This window comes from Triticum urartu, chromosome 6A, assembly GCF_056163025.1.
Source record: "Triticum urartu cultivar PI428250 chromosome 6A, HENAU_Tu73, whole genome shotgun sequence".
NCBI lineage: Eukaryota > Viridiplantae > Streptophyta > Magnoliopsida > Poales > Poaceae > Triticum > Triticum urartu.
In genome coordinates, this window is record NC_141878.1 from 93,543,167 (window position 1) to 93,558,897 (window position 15,731).

General features: G+C 42.2%; 1 protein-coding gene across 2 annotated transcripts; it reads left to right on the forward strand.

Moving 5' to 3' along the window:
- The first annotated feature begins 1,460 nt into the window (after positions 1–1,460).
- LOC147964174 (uncharacterized) lies at positions 1,461–4,573 on the forward strand. Of its 2 annotated transcripts, none has more exons than XM_087528963.1 (3): positions 1,461–1,502; positions 3,614–3,952; positions 4,049–4,573. In XM_087528963.1, exons 2-3 carry the CDS (start codon positions 3,674–3,676, stop codon positions 4,484–4,486), a joined length of 717 nt encoding a protein of 238 aa, XP_087385089.1. In that variant the 5' UTR covers positions 1,461–1,502; positions 3,614–3,673; the 3' UTR covers positions 4,487–4,573. The 2 variants fall into 2 exon arrangements, with proteins under 2 accessions (XP_087385089.1, XP_087385090.1); XM_087528964.1 differs by lacking the exon at positions 1,461–1,502 and adding an exon at positions 1,936–2,244 and having other exon boundaries at positions 3,866–3,952.
- Positions 4,574–15,731: the final 11,158 nt, after the last annotated feature.

Here is a 15,731-nt window from a genome sequence, read left to right on the forward strand (position 1 = left end):
CATTATAACTCATAGCTAATCAAGCATGGCACAAGCAACTATGATCTCTAATTGTCATTGCAAACATGTTTATTCATAACAAGCTGAATCAAGAACGATGAACTCATCATATTTACATAAACAAAAGAGGTCGAGTTCATACCAGCTTTTCTCATCTCAGTCAGTCCATCATATATCATCATAATTGCCTTTCACTTGCACGACGGAATGATGTGAATAATAATAAAAGTGCACGTGCATTGGACTAAGCTGGAATCTGCGAGCATTCAATAAACAGGAGAAGACAAGGCAATATGGGCTCTTTTGTCGGATAAATAATAATGCATGTAAGAGCCACTTCAACAATTTAATCAAGGTCTTCTCCTACTGACCCCCAAAGAAAAGAAAAGAAATAAAACTATTTACACGGGAAAGCTCCCAACAAGCAAAAGAAGAACAGGAAATATTTTTGGGTTTTCTTTTTAATTACTACTACAGCATGGAAAGTAAATTAATTAAAAGCATATCAAATAATTTTTTGGTTTTTTCTTAAGGTTCATCAAACACACAAGAAGAAAGCATAAAAAGAAAATAAACTAGCATGGATGATACAATGAAAAAGTATGAGCACCGACATCTGGCAATGAGTGTGTGTGAACATAAATGTAATGTCGGTGAGAAATACATACTCCCCCAAGCTTAGGCTTTTGGCCTAAGTTGGTCTATGGCCATGGCTGGCCTGGCTGATATCCATAACGCTATGTTTGGATGTACGCATTGAGAGGTAGTATTGACATTGGGCATTTGTAACTACCGAATGCCAGCGTTTGGATGTCTTTAGTATTCGGTCGCGGAATTACAGCCTGATATTGGACACAGCCCGCCAAGACTAGCGAGTCCCCGCGCGAATTCCTCGCCTCCCCGCTCGGTTTTCGGGTGAAATTGCCCAACCCCGCTCCCTTTACGTCTCCGTCCCTTCCCCAAAACAAAAAAAACAGAGCAGGCGCGCGGAGCAAGGAGAAGCGGCGCTCATATCTCGCCGTCCTCCGCCTTCTCTCCCGTCTCTGGTAGGTCTCCTCCTTCCCCGCCGCCCTCCTTCTTCTCCTCTAAATCTGAATCTGGCAGGCCTTCTCCCTATGGTTCACACCCCCCCTCACGACCCCAATCCTCCCCAATCTCCTACCCGCCTCTGTCCCCTGCGCCCCCGCCGCCGGTCAGCCATCCCCTGAACGGCCCTCCCCCAGCCCTGTTCCTCTCCCACCCATATCCCTCTTCTTTCTCTCTGACCCATCCCTAATCCCATAGCCCTCCCTCCCGGTCAGATCCAATGGCCTCCCCTCCCTGTTCCCCATCAGTTGTCCCTCCCTCTGCCCCATGGTCGCCCCTCCGCCTGTCAATCGTTGCCTTTCCCTTTGCATACATCCAACTTTTGCATGCTAAGATACTAGCTTACTAATTGTCTCTCTTAATTTAATTTTGCAGGTTATTTGGCTTGGTTTGGCACATCCCTGGGCTGACTGAAGGTATATTAATCAGTAATTTGTGCTTTTCACAAGGAACAAATATTTTCAGTTTGGTCATGCCTTCATATGATGTATAGAAAAAATCAGTATACCTCATAGTGAAGGCTTCTTGTACCATGTCTTATATGACTGAATGCTTGCTGAAATTTTGATACTTGTTGTAGCACACATTAGTACATCAGTCTTAGCTGCAGCATATGACTGAATGCTTGTCTTTCATGGCTGATTGATTGCTTGTTTTGGCATAATTTTAGATAGCTTGTTGCACGGTGTCTTGCTTATAGCTATTCATATATGAACGATTGATAGCTTGCTTGATTGCTTGTCTCCCGCTGATTGATATCTTGCTTGCTGAATTTTTGATGGCTTGTCTTTCATGGCTAATTGAATGAGGCATTCATGTCTAATTTCTGAAATGTAATGTAGCTGCACCATGTCTGACTTGGATTTGGTTGCTTACATAAACGAGGAGAACAAAAGAAGAAAGAGGAGGCGAATAGTTTTGACCAAACTGTACTTTGAATCGTTTCTTCTTGGGATAGCATATCTTAGTACGCAGAGGGCACCAAGGGATTTAGGAAGCTTTACTGACGATGAGGAAAAAAACATTCATCGGAAGTATTTGCTAAAAGGATTGTATGATGGGGCAGAAGTAACATGCTATGATCAGCTACGTTTAACTAAAAGAAACTTCCATGACTTATGCACCATGTTGCGTGAGAGGGCTGGTCTTTGTGACAGTGTCTATGTTTCCGTGGAATAAAAGGTGGCAATGTTCTTGTTGGTAGTTGGCCATGGTATCAAAATGAGGATTCTGGGTGGCACTTACAAGCGCTCCTTATGGACTATTGGTACACACTTTGACGATGTATTAACAGCGATTCTATCTCTAACCGGGGAGTTCATTAAGTTTCCCGATCCTTCTACTCAGCCACCTGATGATTACAAATGGAAGTGGTTTGGTAATGCACTTGGAGCGCTCGATGGGTGTCATGTTGATGTTTGTGTGCTTGTGTGTGACCAAGGGAGATATAGGAACAGGAAGCAAGATATCACCACTAACATGCTTGGTGTGGTTGATTGGAATATGAAATTTATGTATGTCTTGCCTGGCTGGGAGGGTTCAGCTTCTGACTCAATAGTCTTGCGTGATGCAATGAGGTTGAGCCGCCAAGATGCATTTGTCGTACCACATGGTATGACACTTTCTCTTGGTAATTCATTTCTCCTATGTAATTGATAGCTAACTCACTTGCTTGCCACACTAGGGAAATATTATTTAGTTGATGCTGGTTATACCAACGGTCCTGGATTTCTTGCTCCATTCAGATCGACTCGATATCACTTAAAAGAGTGGGTATCAAGTCAACAACAGCCCCAAACTCCTAAAGAGCTGTATAACTTGCGTCATTCCCGAGCTAGAAATGTAGTCGAGAGAACATTTGGGTTGTGGAAGAAAAAGTGGGATTTTCTACGTTGTCAATCTTTCTTTGACATAAAGGACCAGGTATGATGTGTCCATATGGTGGTGAATAAGATGCAAACTAAATGGAAAATGCTTACGATAAACAAATATTATTGCAGGTTCGAATTATTAATGCTTGTTGTGTGTTACACAACTTTGCAAGGGATAGGCATCATGTGATGGATGATTTGTTGTTGGTGGAAGTGGATAATGAAATAGCCTCTTCTGAAGATGATCCTCTAGATGATGCCAACTTAATTAGGAGTGTTCAAGTCAGCACTTCATGGACCAACTTTAGAGAGCAGCTAGCTAATGACATGTTTGATGAGTACCTCGTGAGACATGCTGAACTAGAGTTGGAGTAGGATGTGTGGGTCAACTAGATAATGGTGTACGTTCTCTTTTGTGCTAGCTAGTTGATATGGCTTTGCTAGGATGTGTGGGTCAGCACTGCATGGACTTTGCTTGTGTGATAGCCTAGCTTGCTAATGGTACCTTTTGGGTATTTTGTACATGCCTCATATTAAGAAATTAATATAATATATATATGTGTGTGTGATATTACCTTGCTGTCTTTGTGTTTTAATTTACATGCATCTTACGTTGTCTTTGTGTTTGGATATTATGTGCATGCATTTTCTTGTAGGACCATGGCTGAAGAAGGTGGAAAAAATTTGGTAGAAATTACCTCACATGGACAGATGAAATGGACATTGCACTACTGGAGGTCCTTGTTGAGCATCACAACAATGGTGATCATGCCCAGAATGGATGGAAGTCCCATGTCTACAGTGCTGTTATAGGTAATGTGCGTGAGAAGTGCAATGTGACCATCACAAAGGAAAACATAAGTTCAAGGTGCAAAACCTTTGAAAAGCACTATGAGGCCATTAGCAAGATGCTTTCTCAAAGTGGATTTGGGTGGGATTGGATCAATAACAAGCTGTCAATTGATAGTGAAGATGTGTGGATTAAATATGTCGCGGTAAGAAATTTATCCGTTCCACATTTTGATTGTATTGCACATATGTAAGATATACCTTTCTTTGACAACTCTCTTTGTGTGTGTGTGTGTGTGCAGGCTAACAAGAAAGTGGGATTTTACAAGAACAAGGTCATTAAAAATTTGGATGCTATCACCACCATATACTCAAAAGATCATGCAAATGGTGAAGGTGCTGTCACAAGTGCTGAAACTGTTGTAGAACCAACTATGGAACCCAATGAAGCCTCTCCTGAAGTGCCACACAAAAAACAGCGGACCGATGATGCCATCCTGTGCCTACTTGGGGATATGAAAGGCTCATTTAATGATGCTTTGAAGTCACTTGAGACTTTACCTCTGCCCCAAGTTACGCCTCCTGCTGAAATCCTTGCGACACTTGACATGATCCTTGATTTGGCTCGTGGTGACATATTGCGATCTTATGGTAAGTTGATCCTTAGCGAACGCTTGTACCAAGCACTTCTTGAGCTTCCCATGAACTTCAGGAAGGAATGGTTGTTGATGTTGGAATAGTAGAATGGCTCTTGATAGATAATATGTATGTGTACTGCTACTTTTAGTTCTCCTAGTGTGTGTGAGACTTTTGAACTTGTCCTAAAGTTGCATGGCTGATGCATAAGACTTGTTATGTGTTCTGGATGATGTGAGACATGTTATAATGTGTAAGGGTGTTGGCAAGGCTATCATAATATGCTGCTGCTACCTACAGTTTTGAGCCTATTTTTCACGCTTTTGAATAGTTCATATTGTCCAATGCATGATTATATGGTCCTGTTGCCTATCTACACTTTTCAGCCTATTTTTCATGTATTTTGGACAATTGATGTTGTCTGTACCAATTTTTAAATTATTTGCATGCGATTTTATTGTATTATAATACATAATCTCAAGTATATGGCATGACGATCAGATTTCATTTCGAAACTTGTACAAGCAATTATTATATTGTTCATACACTTCACAATGTCCAATTCTACACTATGGTCATCCAAACAAGATTTGGCATTGCTCCGTCCCTTGAATTCCAAGTGCCCAATACAAGAACATCCAAACACAAAGTGTGGCATTGCAGCTCAATACCAATGCCTTGGGATATTAGGCATTGGAGCCAATGCAATACCAAGGTCTTCAATGTCTACATCCAAACATAGCGTAATAATAGTTGGGGTCGTACTGAGATGCAGCGGCTATCGCCTCCTGAGCTGCAGCGTGGCGACGAGCGGCCTCCGCTCTCCTCTCGTACTCATCTGCCTCCTTCTGGTAATAGTATATCCTCCTCTTGCCTGATAATCAAAGAAAGCGGGAGCAGGGAGAGTAATATGGACAGCACGACGTCTGTCAAAGATTAGTCGGTACTGGAGAGGTGATTCGTTCCTCTCGACAAAGTGGTGGGAAACCATATAATCAAAATCTAAATAAGCAGGAGGCAACTCCATGTCTCCTTCACGAATGTCTATCTCAAGAAATTTGGCTAAGCGGGTTGCATAAATTCCTCCAAAGAAATCTCCATTATGTCTATTATGATGCAACCTACGAGCTACAATGGCTCCCATATGATAAGATTGGTCTCCTGACACAGCACTCCTGAGAATGCTAAGGTCAGGGACACACATGTGACATGCTTCATCCTTAGCATTTATGCACCTAACTATGAAGAGAGCAAAATAATGTATAGCAGGAAAGTGAATGCTCCCTATGGTAGCTTGCGTTATATCTCTGGATTCCCCTACATTTATACTAGCAAGAAAGTTTCTAAATTCAGATTTAGGGGGATCCCTAACACTACCCCATTGTGGAAGTTTGCAAGCAAGAGTGAAATCCTCTAGGTCCATGGTATAAGATTTATCATAAAGATCAAACATGACTAAAGGAGAATTACGTGAAGATGAATACTCAAACCTCCTCACAAAAGAGCTTGTGAGCTCATGATACTGGGGGCATTTGTCTGCCTCAAAGTCCTCAAGATTGGCATTACGCAAATATGCGTTAAATTCTTCTTTAATTCCCGCTTGATCCATAAAATTTTCAGAAGGCCACTCACAAGGACGCACTTGAGCGTCTCTTGGTGGCTCTTCGTCAGCATCACACATTGCAAGCCTGGGTCCTTGCTTCTTTGAAGAACCACCTTGGAACATTTACCTAAGCATATTTATTTCTCTGAAAAAATCTGAAAAAAATTTAGTAACTTCAAAATAAAAGTAAACCAAACTCAATAATATTGATAGCAACTACTCCTACAAGTGCCTAGGGCCTATATCATGCATCAAAGCTACTTTTGACCATATAAATTTGACATGCAAGCTCAAGAACAGGGTCACCTAAGCAACACAAATTTTCAATGAATAAAGCACTAGAACAAAAACTAATTGGACCAATGGAGGAGTCATATACCAAGGAACAATCTCCCGAAGTAGTTTTGTGAGAGGTGCTTTGAGCAAGGAGATCGAAAATGGCAGCAAAACAACCTTGGACTCGGGTTTGAGTTGGCTTTTCGTGTTTGGGGGAGGAAGATGAAGTGTGTGGCTAGAAGAATAAGTGGAGGAGGGCCACCGTGGGCCCACGAGGCAGGGGGCGCGCCCTAGGGGGGTGGGCGCGCTCTCCACCCTCGTGGCAAGGTGGTTGGCCCCCCTGGTGTGTTCTTTGTTCCATGAATCCTCAAATATTCTATAAAAATCATATTTAATTTTCGGGGCATTTGGAGAACTTTTATTTTCGAGGTATTTTTATATTGCACGGATAATCAGATAACAGACAGAAAATTATTTATTTTTACTTTATTTCAACTAAATAACAGAAAGTATAGAGAGGGTACAGAAGGTTGTGGTTCTAGTTTCATCCATCTCATGCTCGTCAAAAGGAATCCACTAACAAGGTTGATCAAGTCTTGTTAACAAACTCATTCCGATTAACATGAAACCGGAGAAATTTCGAATAACACTAGATTACCTCAACAGGGATATGCACATCCCCAATAATAAGTATATCATATTTCTTCTTGACAGTAGGAAGAGGAAATTCAAAACCTCCAAATATAATCGATGGAATTTTTCCGATAGAATTGATACTATGAACTTGAGGTTGTTTCCTAGGAAAGTGTACCGTATGCTCATTACCATTAACATGAAAAGTGACATTGCCTTTGTTGCAATAAGTAACAGCCCCTGCAGTATTAAGAAAAGGTCTTCCAAGGATAATAGACATACTATCGTCCTCGGGAATATCAAGAATAACAAAGTCCGTTAAAATAGTAACGTTTGCAACCACAACAGGCACATCCTCACAAATACCGACAGGTATAGAAGTTGATTTATCAGTCATTTGCAAAGATATTTCAGTAGGTGTCAACTTATTCAAATCAAGTCTACGATATAAAGAGAGAGGCATAACACTAACACCGGCTCCAAGATCACATAAAGCAGTTTTAAAATAGTTTCTTTTAATGGAGCATGGTATAGTAGGTACTCCTGGATCTCCAAGTTTCTTTGATATTCCACCCTTAAAAGTATAATTAGCAAGCATGGTGGAAATTTCAGCTTCCGGTATCTTTCTTTTATTTGTAATAATATCTTTCATGTACTTAGCATAAGGATTTGTTTTGAGTATATCAGTCAATCGCATACGCAAAAATATAGGTCTAATCATTTCAGCAAAGCATTCAAAATCCTCATCATCCTTTTTCTTGGATGGTTTGGGAGGAAAAGGCATGGGTTTCTGAACCCAAGTTTCTCTTTCTTTACCATGTTTCCTAGCAACAAAGTATTTCTTATCATAACGTTGATTCTTTGATTGTGGGTTATCAAGATCAACAGCAGGTTCAATTTCTACATCATTATCACTACTAGGTTGAGCATTAATATGAACATCATCATTAACATTTTCATTAGGTTCATGTTCATTACCAGATTGTGTTTCAGCATCAGACATAGAGATATCATTTGGATTATCAGGTGGTTCAGCAATAGGTTCACTAGAAGTTTGCACAGTTCTATCATTTTTCTTTTTCTTCTTTTTAGAAGAACTAGATGCATCAATTTTATTTCTTTGAGAATCTTGCTTAATTCTCTTAGGGTGGCCTTCAGGATACAAAGGTTCCTGAGTCATTCTACCAGTTCTAGTAGCCACTTTAACAGCATAATCATTTTTCTTACTATTCATCTCATTGAGCAATTCTTTTTGAGCTTTAAGTACTTGTTCTACTTGAGTGGTAACCATAGAAGCATGTTTGCTAACAACTTTAAGTTCACCTCTAATATTAGCCATATAATCACCCAAGTATTTAATCATATCAGCATCTTGTTTTAATTGTCTACAAAAATAAGCATTGAAGTCTTCTTGCTTAAACATAAAATTATCAAACTCATCCAAGCATTGACTAGAAATTTTAGTAGGAGGGATTTCAGCTTTATCATATCTATAGAGAGAATTTACCTTTACTACCTTTGTTGGGTTATCGAGGTCTGGAGGTTCTTCAATAAATAAAGGATTAAAATCATATATTTCTTCATCAGGCGGTAAATTAAGACCATGTATTTCTTCAATAGGAGGTAAATTCTTAACATCTTCAGCTTTAATACCTTTTTCTTTCATAGATTTCTTTGCCTGTTGCATATCTTCAGGACTGAGAAATAGAACACCTCTCTTCTTCGGAGTTGGTTTAGGAATAGGATCATTAATTGGAGCAGGAGCTGGCTCAGGAGCTGGCTCAAGAGGTGCCCAATTATTTTCATTTGTCAACATATTATTCAATAAGATTTCAGCTTCATCCGGTGTTCTTTCCCTGAAAAGAGAACCAGCACAACTATCCAGGTAATCTCTGGAAGCATCGGTTAGTCCATTATAAAAGATATCAAGTATTTCAATTTTCTTAAGAGGATGATCAGGCAAAGCATTAAGTAACTTGAGAAGCCTCCCCCAAGCTTGTGGGAGACTCTCTTCTTTAATTTGCACAAAATTGTATATTTCCTTTAAAGCAGCTTGTTTCTTATGAGCAGGGAAATATTTAGCAGAGAAGTAGTAAATCATATCCTGGGGACTACACACACAACCAGGATCAAGAGAATTAAACCATATCTTAGCATCACCCTTTAATGAGAACAGAAATATTTTAAGGATATAAAAGTAGCGAGATCTCTCATCATTAGTGAACAGGGTGGCTATATCATTTAATTTAGTAAGATGTGCTACAACAATTTTAGATTCATAGCCATGAAAAGGATCAGATTCAACCAAAGTAATTATATTAGGATCAACAGAGAATTCATAATCCTTATCAGCAACACATATGGGTGAAGTAGCAAAAGCAGGGTCAGGTCTCATCCTAGCATTTGGAGATTGCTTACTCCATTTAGCTAATAACCTTTTGAGTTCATATCTATCTTTGCAGGCTAAAATAGCTAAAGAAGCATCTTGATCAAATCAATAACCCTCAGGAATAACAAGTGATTCTTCATCATCACTTTCATCTTCATAATCAGATTCAATATTTTCAATCTCTCTAGCCCTAGCAAGTCGTTCCTCTAGAAAATCACTAAGTGGCATAGTAGTATCAGGCATAGAGGTAGTTTCATCATAAGTATCATGCATAGCAGAAGTAGCATCATCAATAACATGCGACATATCAGAACGAATAGCAGAAGCAGGTGTAGGTGTCGCAAGCTTACTCATAACAGAAGGTGAATCAAGTGCAGAGCTAGATGGCAGTTCTTTACCTCCCCTCGTAGTTGAGGGATAGATCTTAGTTTTTGGATCTCTCAAGTTCTTCATAGTGTCCAGCAGATATAAATCCCAAGTGACTCAAAGAATAGAGCTATGCTCCCCGGCAACGGCGCCAGAAATTAGTCTTGATAACCCACAAGTATAGGGGATCGCAACAGCTTTCGAGGGTAGAGTATTCAACCCAAATTTATTGATTCGACACAAGGGGAGCCAAAGAATATTCTCAAGTATTAGCAGCTGAGTTGTCAATTCAACCACACCTGGAAACTTAGTATCTGCAGCAAGGTGTTTAGTAGCAAAGTAATATGATAGTGATGGTAACGGTAACAAAAGAGTAATGAAAGCAAAGTAATGTTTTTGGTATTTTGTAGTGATTGTAACAATAGCAACGAGAAAGTAAATAAGCGTAAACCAGTATATGGAAAGCTCGTAGGCATCGGATCAATGATGGATAATTATGCCGGATGTGGTTCATCATGTAACAGTCATAACATAGGGTGACACAGAACTAGCTCCAGTTCGTCAATGTAATGTAGGCATGTATTCCGAATATAGTCATATGTGCTTATGGAAAAGAACTTGCATGACATCTTTTGTCCTACCGTCCCGTGGCAGTGGGGTCCTAATGGAAACTAAAGGATATTAATGTCTCCTTTTAATAGAGAACCGGAACAAAGCATTAACACATAGTGAATACATGAACTCCTCAAACTACGGTCATCACCGGTAAGTATCCCGATTATTGTCACTTCGGGGTTAACGGATCATAACACATAATAGGTGACTATAGACTTGCAAGATAGGATCTAGAACTCTCATATATTGATGAAAACATAATAGGTTCAGATCTGAAATCATGGCACTCGGGCCCTAGTGACAAGCATTAAGCATAGCAAAGTCATAGCAACATCAATCTCAGAACATAGTGGATATGAGGGATCAAACCCTAACAAAACTAACTCGATTACATGGTGAATCTCATCCAACCCATCACCGTCCAGCAAGCCTACGATGGGATTGCTCACGCACGACGGTGAGCAGCATGAAATTGGTGATGGAATATGGTTGATGATGACGACGGCGACGAATCCCCCTCTACGGAGCCCCGAACGGACTCCAGATCAGCCCCCCGAGAGGTTTTAGGGCTTGGCGGCAGCTCTGTATCGTAAAACGCGATGATTTCTTCTCTCCTATTGTTTTCTCCCCGAAAGCAGTTATATAGAGTTGGAGTTGGAGTTGGGGGGTCTCCAAGGGGCCCACAAGGTAGGGGGCGCGCCCTAGGGGGGCGCCCCCCACCCTCGTGAGAAGGGTGTGGGCCCCCTGGTCTTCTTCTTTGGCAGGATTTTTTATTATTTATTGTAAGATATCCCGTGGAGTTTCAGGTCATTCTGAGAACTTTTGTTTTCTGCACATAAAACAACATCATGGCAATTCTGCTGAAAACAGCGTCAGTCCGGGTTAGTTCCATTCAAATCATACAAGTTAGAGTCCAAAACAAGGGCAAAAGTGTTTGGAAAAGTAGATACGTTGGAGACGTATCACAGCCTCACACCGCAGCCGAACCATTGAACCCTCGTACTCCTCTCCGCGCGGGCTTCCACTGCCGCGTCTTCCCCGGCTCTGCGTCGTCCCCTTCCTAGGCCTCCCCGTCGTCCACTACCGTGGTGCTCTCCGCGCGGCGTGGTCAACGTGGTCAAGGAACGACTTCCATCGGAAGAGTACTGTACGTGGAGAGGCTGATAGCTGGGTCCACGGCCACAGCCTAGTTTTTTTTGTGATTTTCCAAGTAAGTCACTTTGTCAGGCCTGTTGGGTTGCTAATCTTTCAAGACGAGGAGAGCTTTCATTCGGCTGGCCGAGAAAATGGCCCATCAGTAATGAGAAATGGGTTGTACATTTTTAAAACACATCAAACCAGCAATTAGTTTCAAATATCTTTTTTTTCATTTCAAGATTTTAAATTACATTAATTTTTATGCGTGGAGAATTTGTTGGATTTTATATTGATATACATTTATTTTTAAAATCAATTTGAATGTGAGTCGAAATTTCGGGATTAAAAACAGTTCGGACCGCACCGAAATATGCAAAATTTCATATACTTTTTTAACCGTGGCCACAATATGGGCTGTAATGCTAACAAAAAGAATATGGGCTCCAAAAAAACCTTAAGAATTAGCAAATGGGATGTAAATTATTAGAAATAATTGCAGATGGGTTGTATGCTGTTTTCCACAGATTTGAGGCTTTCCTAAAAAAAGGTTGACGCACAAGCACTGACTGTTGGATGTCCATCCAACGGCTGTCGTGCTTCTTCAATCTCTACTCTTCCTGCTCCAGCCGCTCAAACAAGCGCCGGCGGGACTGCCTGCTCCCTCCTCCCCGCGGCCGGCTGTGCTGCCGCGCAGGCCTCACCGCCCCACCGTACTCCCATCGCTGGCCTAGCCATCCCTCTACTCACCCACACCTGCTGTTATTCTCCGGCAACGGTAGACGAACCAGTAAACCCTCGTACAGTCGTACTCCCCTCCGTGTGGGAAACAACTGCCGAGTCTTCCCTGCCTTCATGTCGTCCCCTTCCCAGGCCTCGCCGTCGTCCACCGCCGTGGTGCTCTCGGCGCGGCGTGGTCAATGTGGTCAACGATCGACTTCCATCAGAAGAGTACTGTGCGTGGAGACGCTGACAGCTGGGTCCACGGCCGCAGCAAGGAAGTGCCTCCTTATTACGCGCAAAATAATTATTCCTCCACCTGACAGCGGGGACCCACTGGACGGGCCACCGTATTTCGCGAAAAAAAATGTTTCCCCCTTACTGCTGGGACCCACCAGCTACACCTTCGCATGCAAGGAAGTGCGTCCGGGCAAAAAAAACAAAATGATTCGCCCCCCTGACTGTTGGGACCCACCATCTACATCTTCGCACACAAGGAAGTGCCTCACAGACGGGACCCACCTGGTCGAAGCGTACGTAGCGTTGTCATTCTAGTCGCGAACGTGTACATACATATATACTGGTGGATGTAGAGGCACGCACGTGTCGTAGTAGAGGCGCGCACGTAGCATGTACATGTACTAACAACGGCTAGGGTGCAAGAAAGAAAATACGGCCACGTATGCGTACATACGGGCAGGGTCTCGAACGCCTACTCGCGCATACGTACGGCCAGGGCTCGTTGACATGGCTGGGTCGGAACGGAGAAACAGCGTCGTCGTCGTGTTCATGGGGAGGCAACGGAATGCGTCGTGTTCATGGGGAGGCAACGGAATGCGTTGTGTTCATCGGGAGGCAACGGAACACGTGGGAGCCAACCGGCTGGGTCGGAACGGAATGCATGGTCGTGTTCATCAGGAGGGCTTGGACGGAACAGGCGATGGAAACGAGGCCTGGCGTACCGCACAACGGAGGAAACGGCCTTGTGTTCAACCAGCTATGTTCGAAACAGGATCCTGTTCATCGGGAGGGGTCTGGCGTACCGCAAAACGAACAAAACAGACCTCTTACGGTCGAAACGGGGGTCCTGTTGATCGGGAGGGGTGTGGCGTACCGCAAAACGGACGAAACGGACTTGTTTTGGAGCGCTACGGTCGAAACGGGGGTCCTGTTCATCGGAAGGGGTGCGGCGTACCGCAAAACGGGACTCCACAGGATACTGCTCATCTCCACTGTCGACCTCCTCCAGCCTCCACGGGCTACCGTTGACCTCCTCCAGCCTCCACGGGCTACCGTCGACCTCCTCCAGCCTCCATGGGCTCCTGTTCATCCAGCCTCCACCGCGCGCTACTCCACCGGCTACTGTTCAACCACCCCTCCACGGGCACCCCTCCACCGTCTACTATTCATCCAGCCCTCCACACCATGGGGTCCTGTTCAACCACCCCTCCACGGGCACCCCTCCACCGTCTACTGTTCATCCAGCCTTCCACCACACCACGGGGTCCTGTTCGTCCAGAGGCAACGCCACCGCTCATTGTTCATCCAAACCCCCCGCAATGCTCACTTTTCATCTCAGAGGCACATCGATCGGCTTCAGTTAGCAGCAGTAGCGAAGGAATTGCTTGATCGGGTTCAGTTAATAGCCATCGATCGATCGCTCAGGTTCAGTAATGCGTAGCCTGCAGTGCAATCTCTCAGGTTCAGTTAGATCCCAACGCCTCGCTTGGGTTCAGTTAGAGCCAACGCCTCGCACACACGCGCTTACGTGTACGAGAGAAACACGCATCGCTCGGCCCCCGACCTCCCACCGTAACCGGGAACTCCCCGAAAGTTTCCTCCCCCTCGCTTCTACCATGGTTTTTTCTGTCATGGACGGCCCAAAGAATGTCATGCAGGTGCGTCTCTGGCCCGCCAGGACGAAAAGCCCATTTTCTGTCATGATTTTTTGTCATAGAAGTAGGAGCCCACTACATCTATGATGATACCGGGTTTTGTCAATATTATCGTCATAGAAGTGTCATATGTATGACAGAAAAAAATATCGTTCGGCCCAAAATGTCACGGATGTGTCTTTTTTTTGTAGTGCAAGATCAACAGCAGGTTCAATTTCTATATCATTATCATTACTAGGTTGAGCATCATCATGAACATTATCATTAACATTATCACTAGTTTCAGGTTCATTACCAGATTGTGTTTCAGAATCAGAAATAGAAATATCATTTGGGTTCTCAGGTGGTTGAGCAATAGGTTCACTAGAAGCATGCAAAGTCCTATCATTTTTCTTTTTCTTCCTTTTAGAAGGACTAGGTGCATCTATATTATTTCTCTGAGAATCTTGCTCAATTCTCTTAGGGTGGTCTTCAGGATACAAAGGTTCTTGAGTCATTCTACCACCTCTAGTCATAACTCTAACAGCATTATCATTATTCTTGCTATTTAATTCATTGAGTAAATCATTTTGAGCTTTAAGTACTTGTTCTACTTGAGTGGTAACCATAGAAGCATGTTTACTAATAAGTTTAAGTTCATCTTTGACATTAGCCATATAATCACCCAAGTGTTTAAGCATATTTGAATTGTATTTCAATTGTCTACCAAAGTAAGCATTAAAATCTTCTTGTGTTAGCCATAAATTTATCAAACTCATCTAAGCATGGGCTAGCAAACTTAGTAAATGGGATTTCAGATTTATCATATCTATAGAGAGAATTTACCTTTACTACCTGTGTCGGGTTATCAAGACCATGAGTTTCTTCAATGGGTAAAGGATTAAGATCATATGTTTCTTCAACAGGCGGTAGATTAAGACCATGTATTTCTTCAATATGAGGTAAATTCTTAACATCTTCAGATTTAATACCTTTTTCTTTCATAGATTTCTTTGCCTCTTGCATATCTTCAGGACTGAGAAATAGAATACCCCTCTTCTTCGGAGTTGGTTTAGGAATAGGCTCAGGAATTGGCTCCGGAGGTGTCCAATTATTTTCATTTGTCAACATATTATTCAATAGAATTTCAGCTTCATCCGGTGTTCTTTCCCTGAAAACAGAACCAACACAACTATCCAGGTAATCTCTGGAAGCATCGGTTAGTCCATTATAAAAGATATCAAGTATTTCATTTTTCTTAAGAGGATGATCAGGCAAAGCATTAAATAATTGGAGAGGCCTCCCTTAAGCTTGTGGGAGACTCTCTTCTTCAATTTGCACAAAATTATATATATCCCTTAAAGCAGCTTGTTTCTTATGAGCAGGGAAATATTTAGCAGAGAAGTAATAAATCATATCCTGGGGACTACGCACACAACCAGGATCAAGAGAATTAAACCATATCTTAGCATCACCCTTTAATGAGAACGGAAATATTATAAGGATATAAAAGTAATGAGTTCTCTCATCAGTAGTGAATAGGGTGGGTATATCATTTAATTTAGTGAGATGTGCCACAATAGTTTCAGATTCATAGCCATGAAAAGGATCAGATTCAACCAAAGTAATTATATCAGGATCAACATAGAATTCATAATCCTTATCGGTAACACAGATAGGTGAAGTAGCAAAAGCAGGGTCAGGTTTCATTCTAGCATTTAGAGATTGCTTGTTCCATT

Excerpts from the sequence above, each read along its gene's own strand:
- LOC147964174 (XM_087528964.1), top strand. The coding sequence starts at position 1,936 with ATGTCTGACTTGGATTTGGTTGCTTACATAAACGAGGAGAACAAAAGA. Across the intron at positions 2,245-3,865 it reads GGGCTGGTCTTTGTGACAGT|ATGCTTTCTCAAAGTGGATT; the intron begins GTCTATGTTTCC and ends GCCATTAGCAAG. Across the intron at positions 3,953-4,048 it reads TGTGGATTAAATATGTCGCG|GCTAACAAGAAAGTGGGATT; the intron begins GTAAGAAATTTA and ends GTGTGTGTGCAG.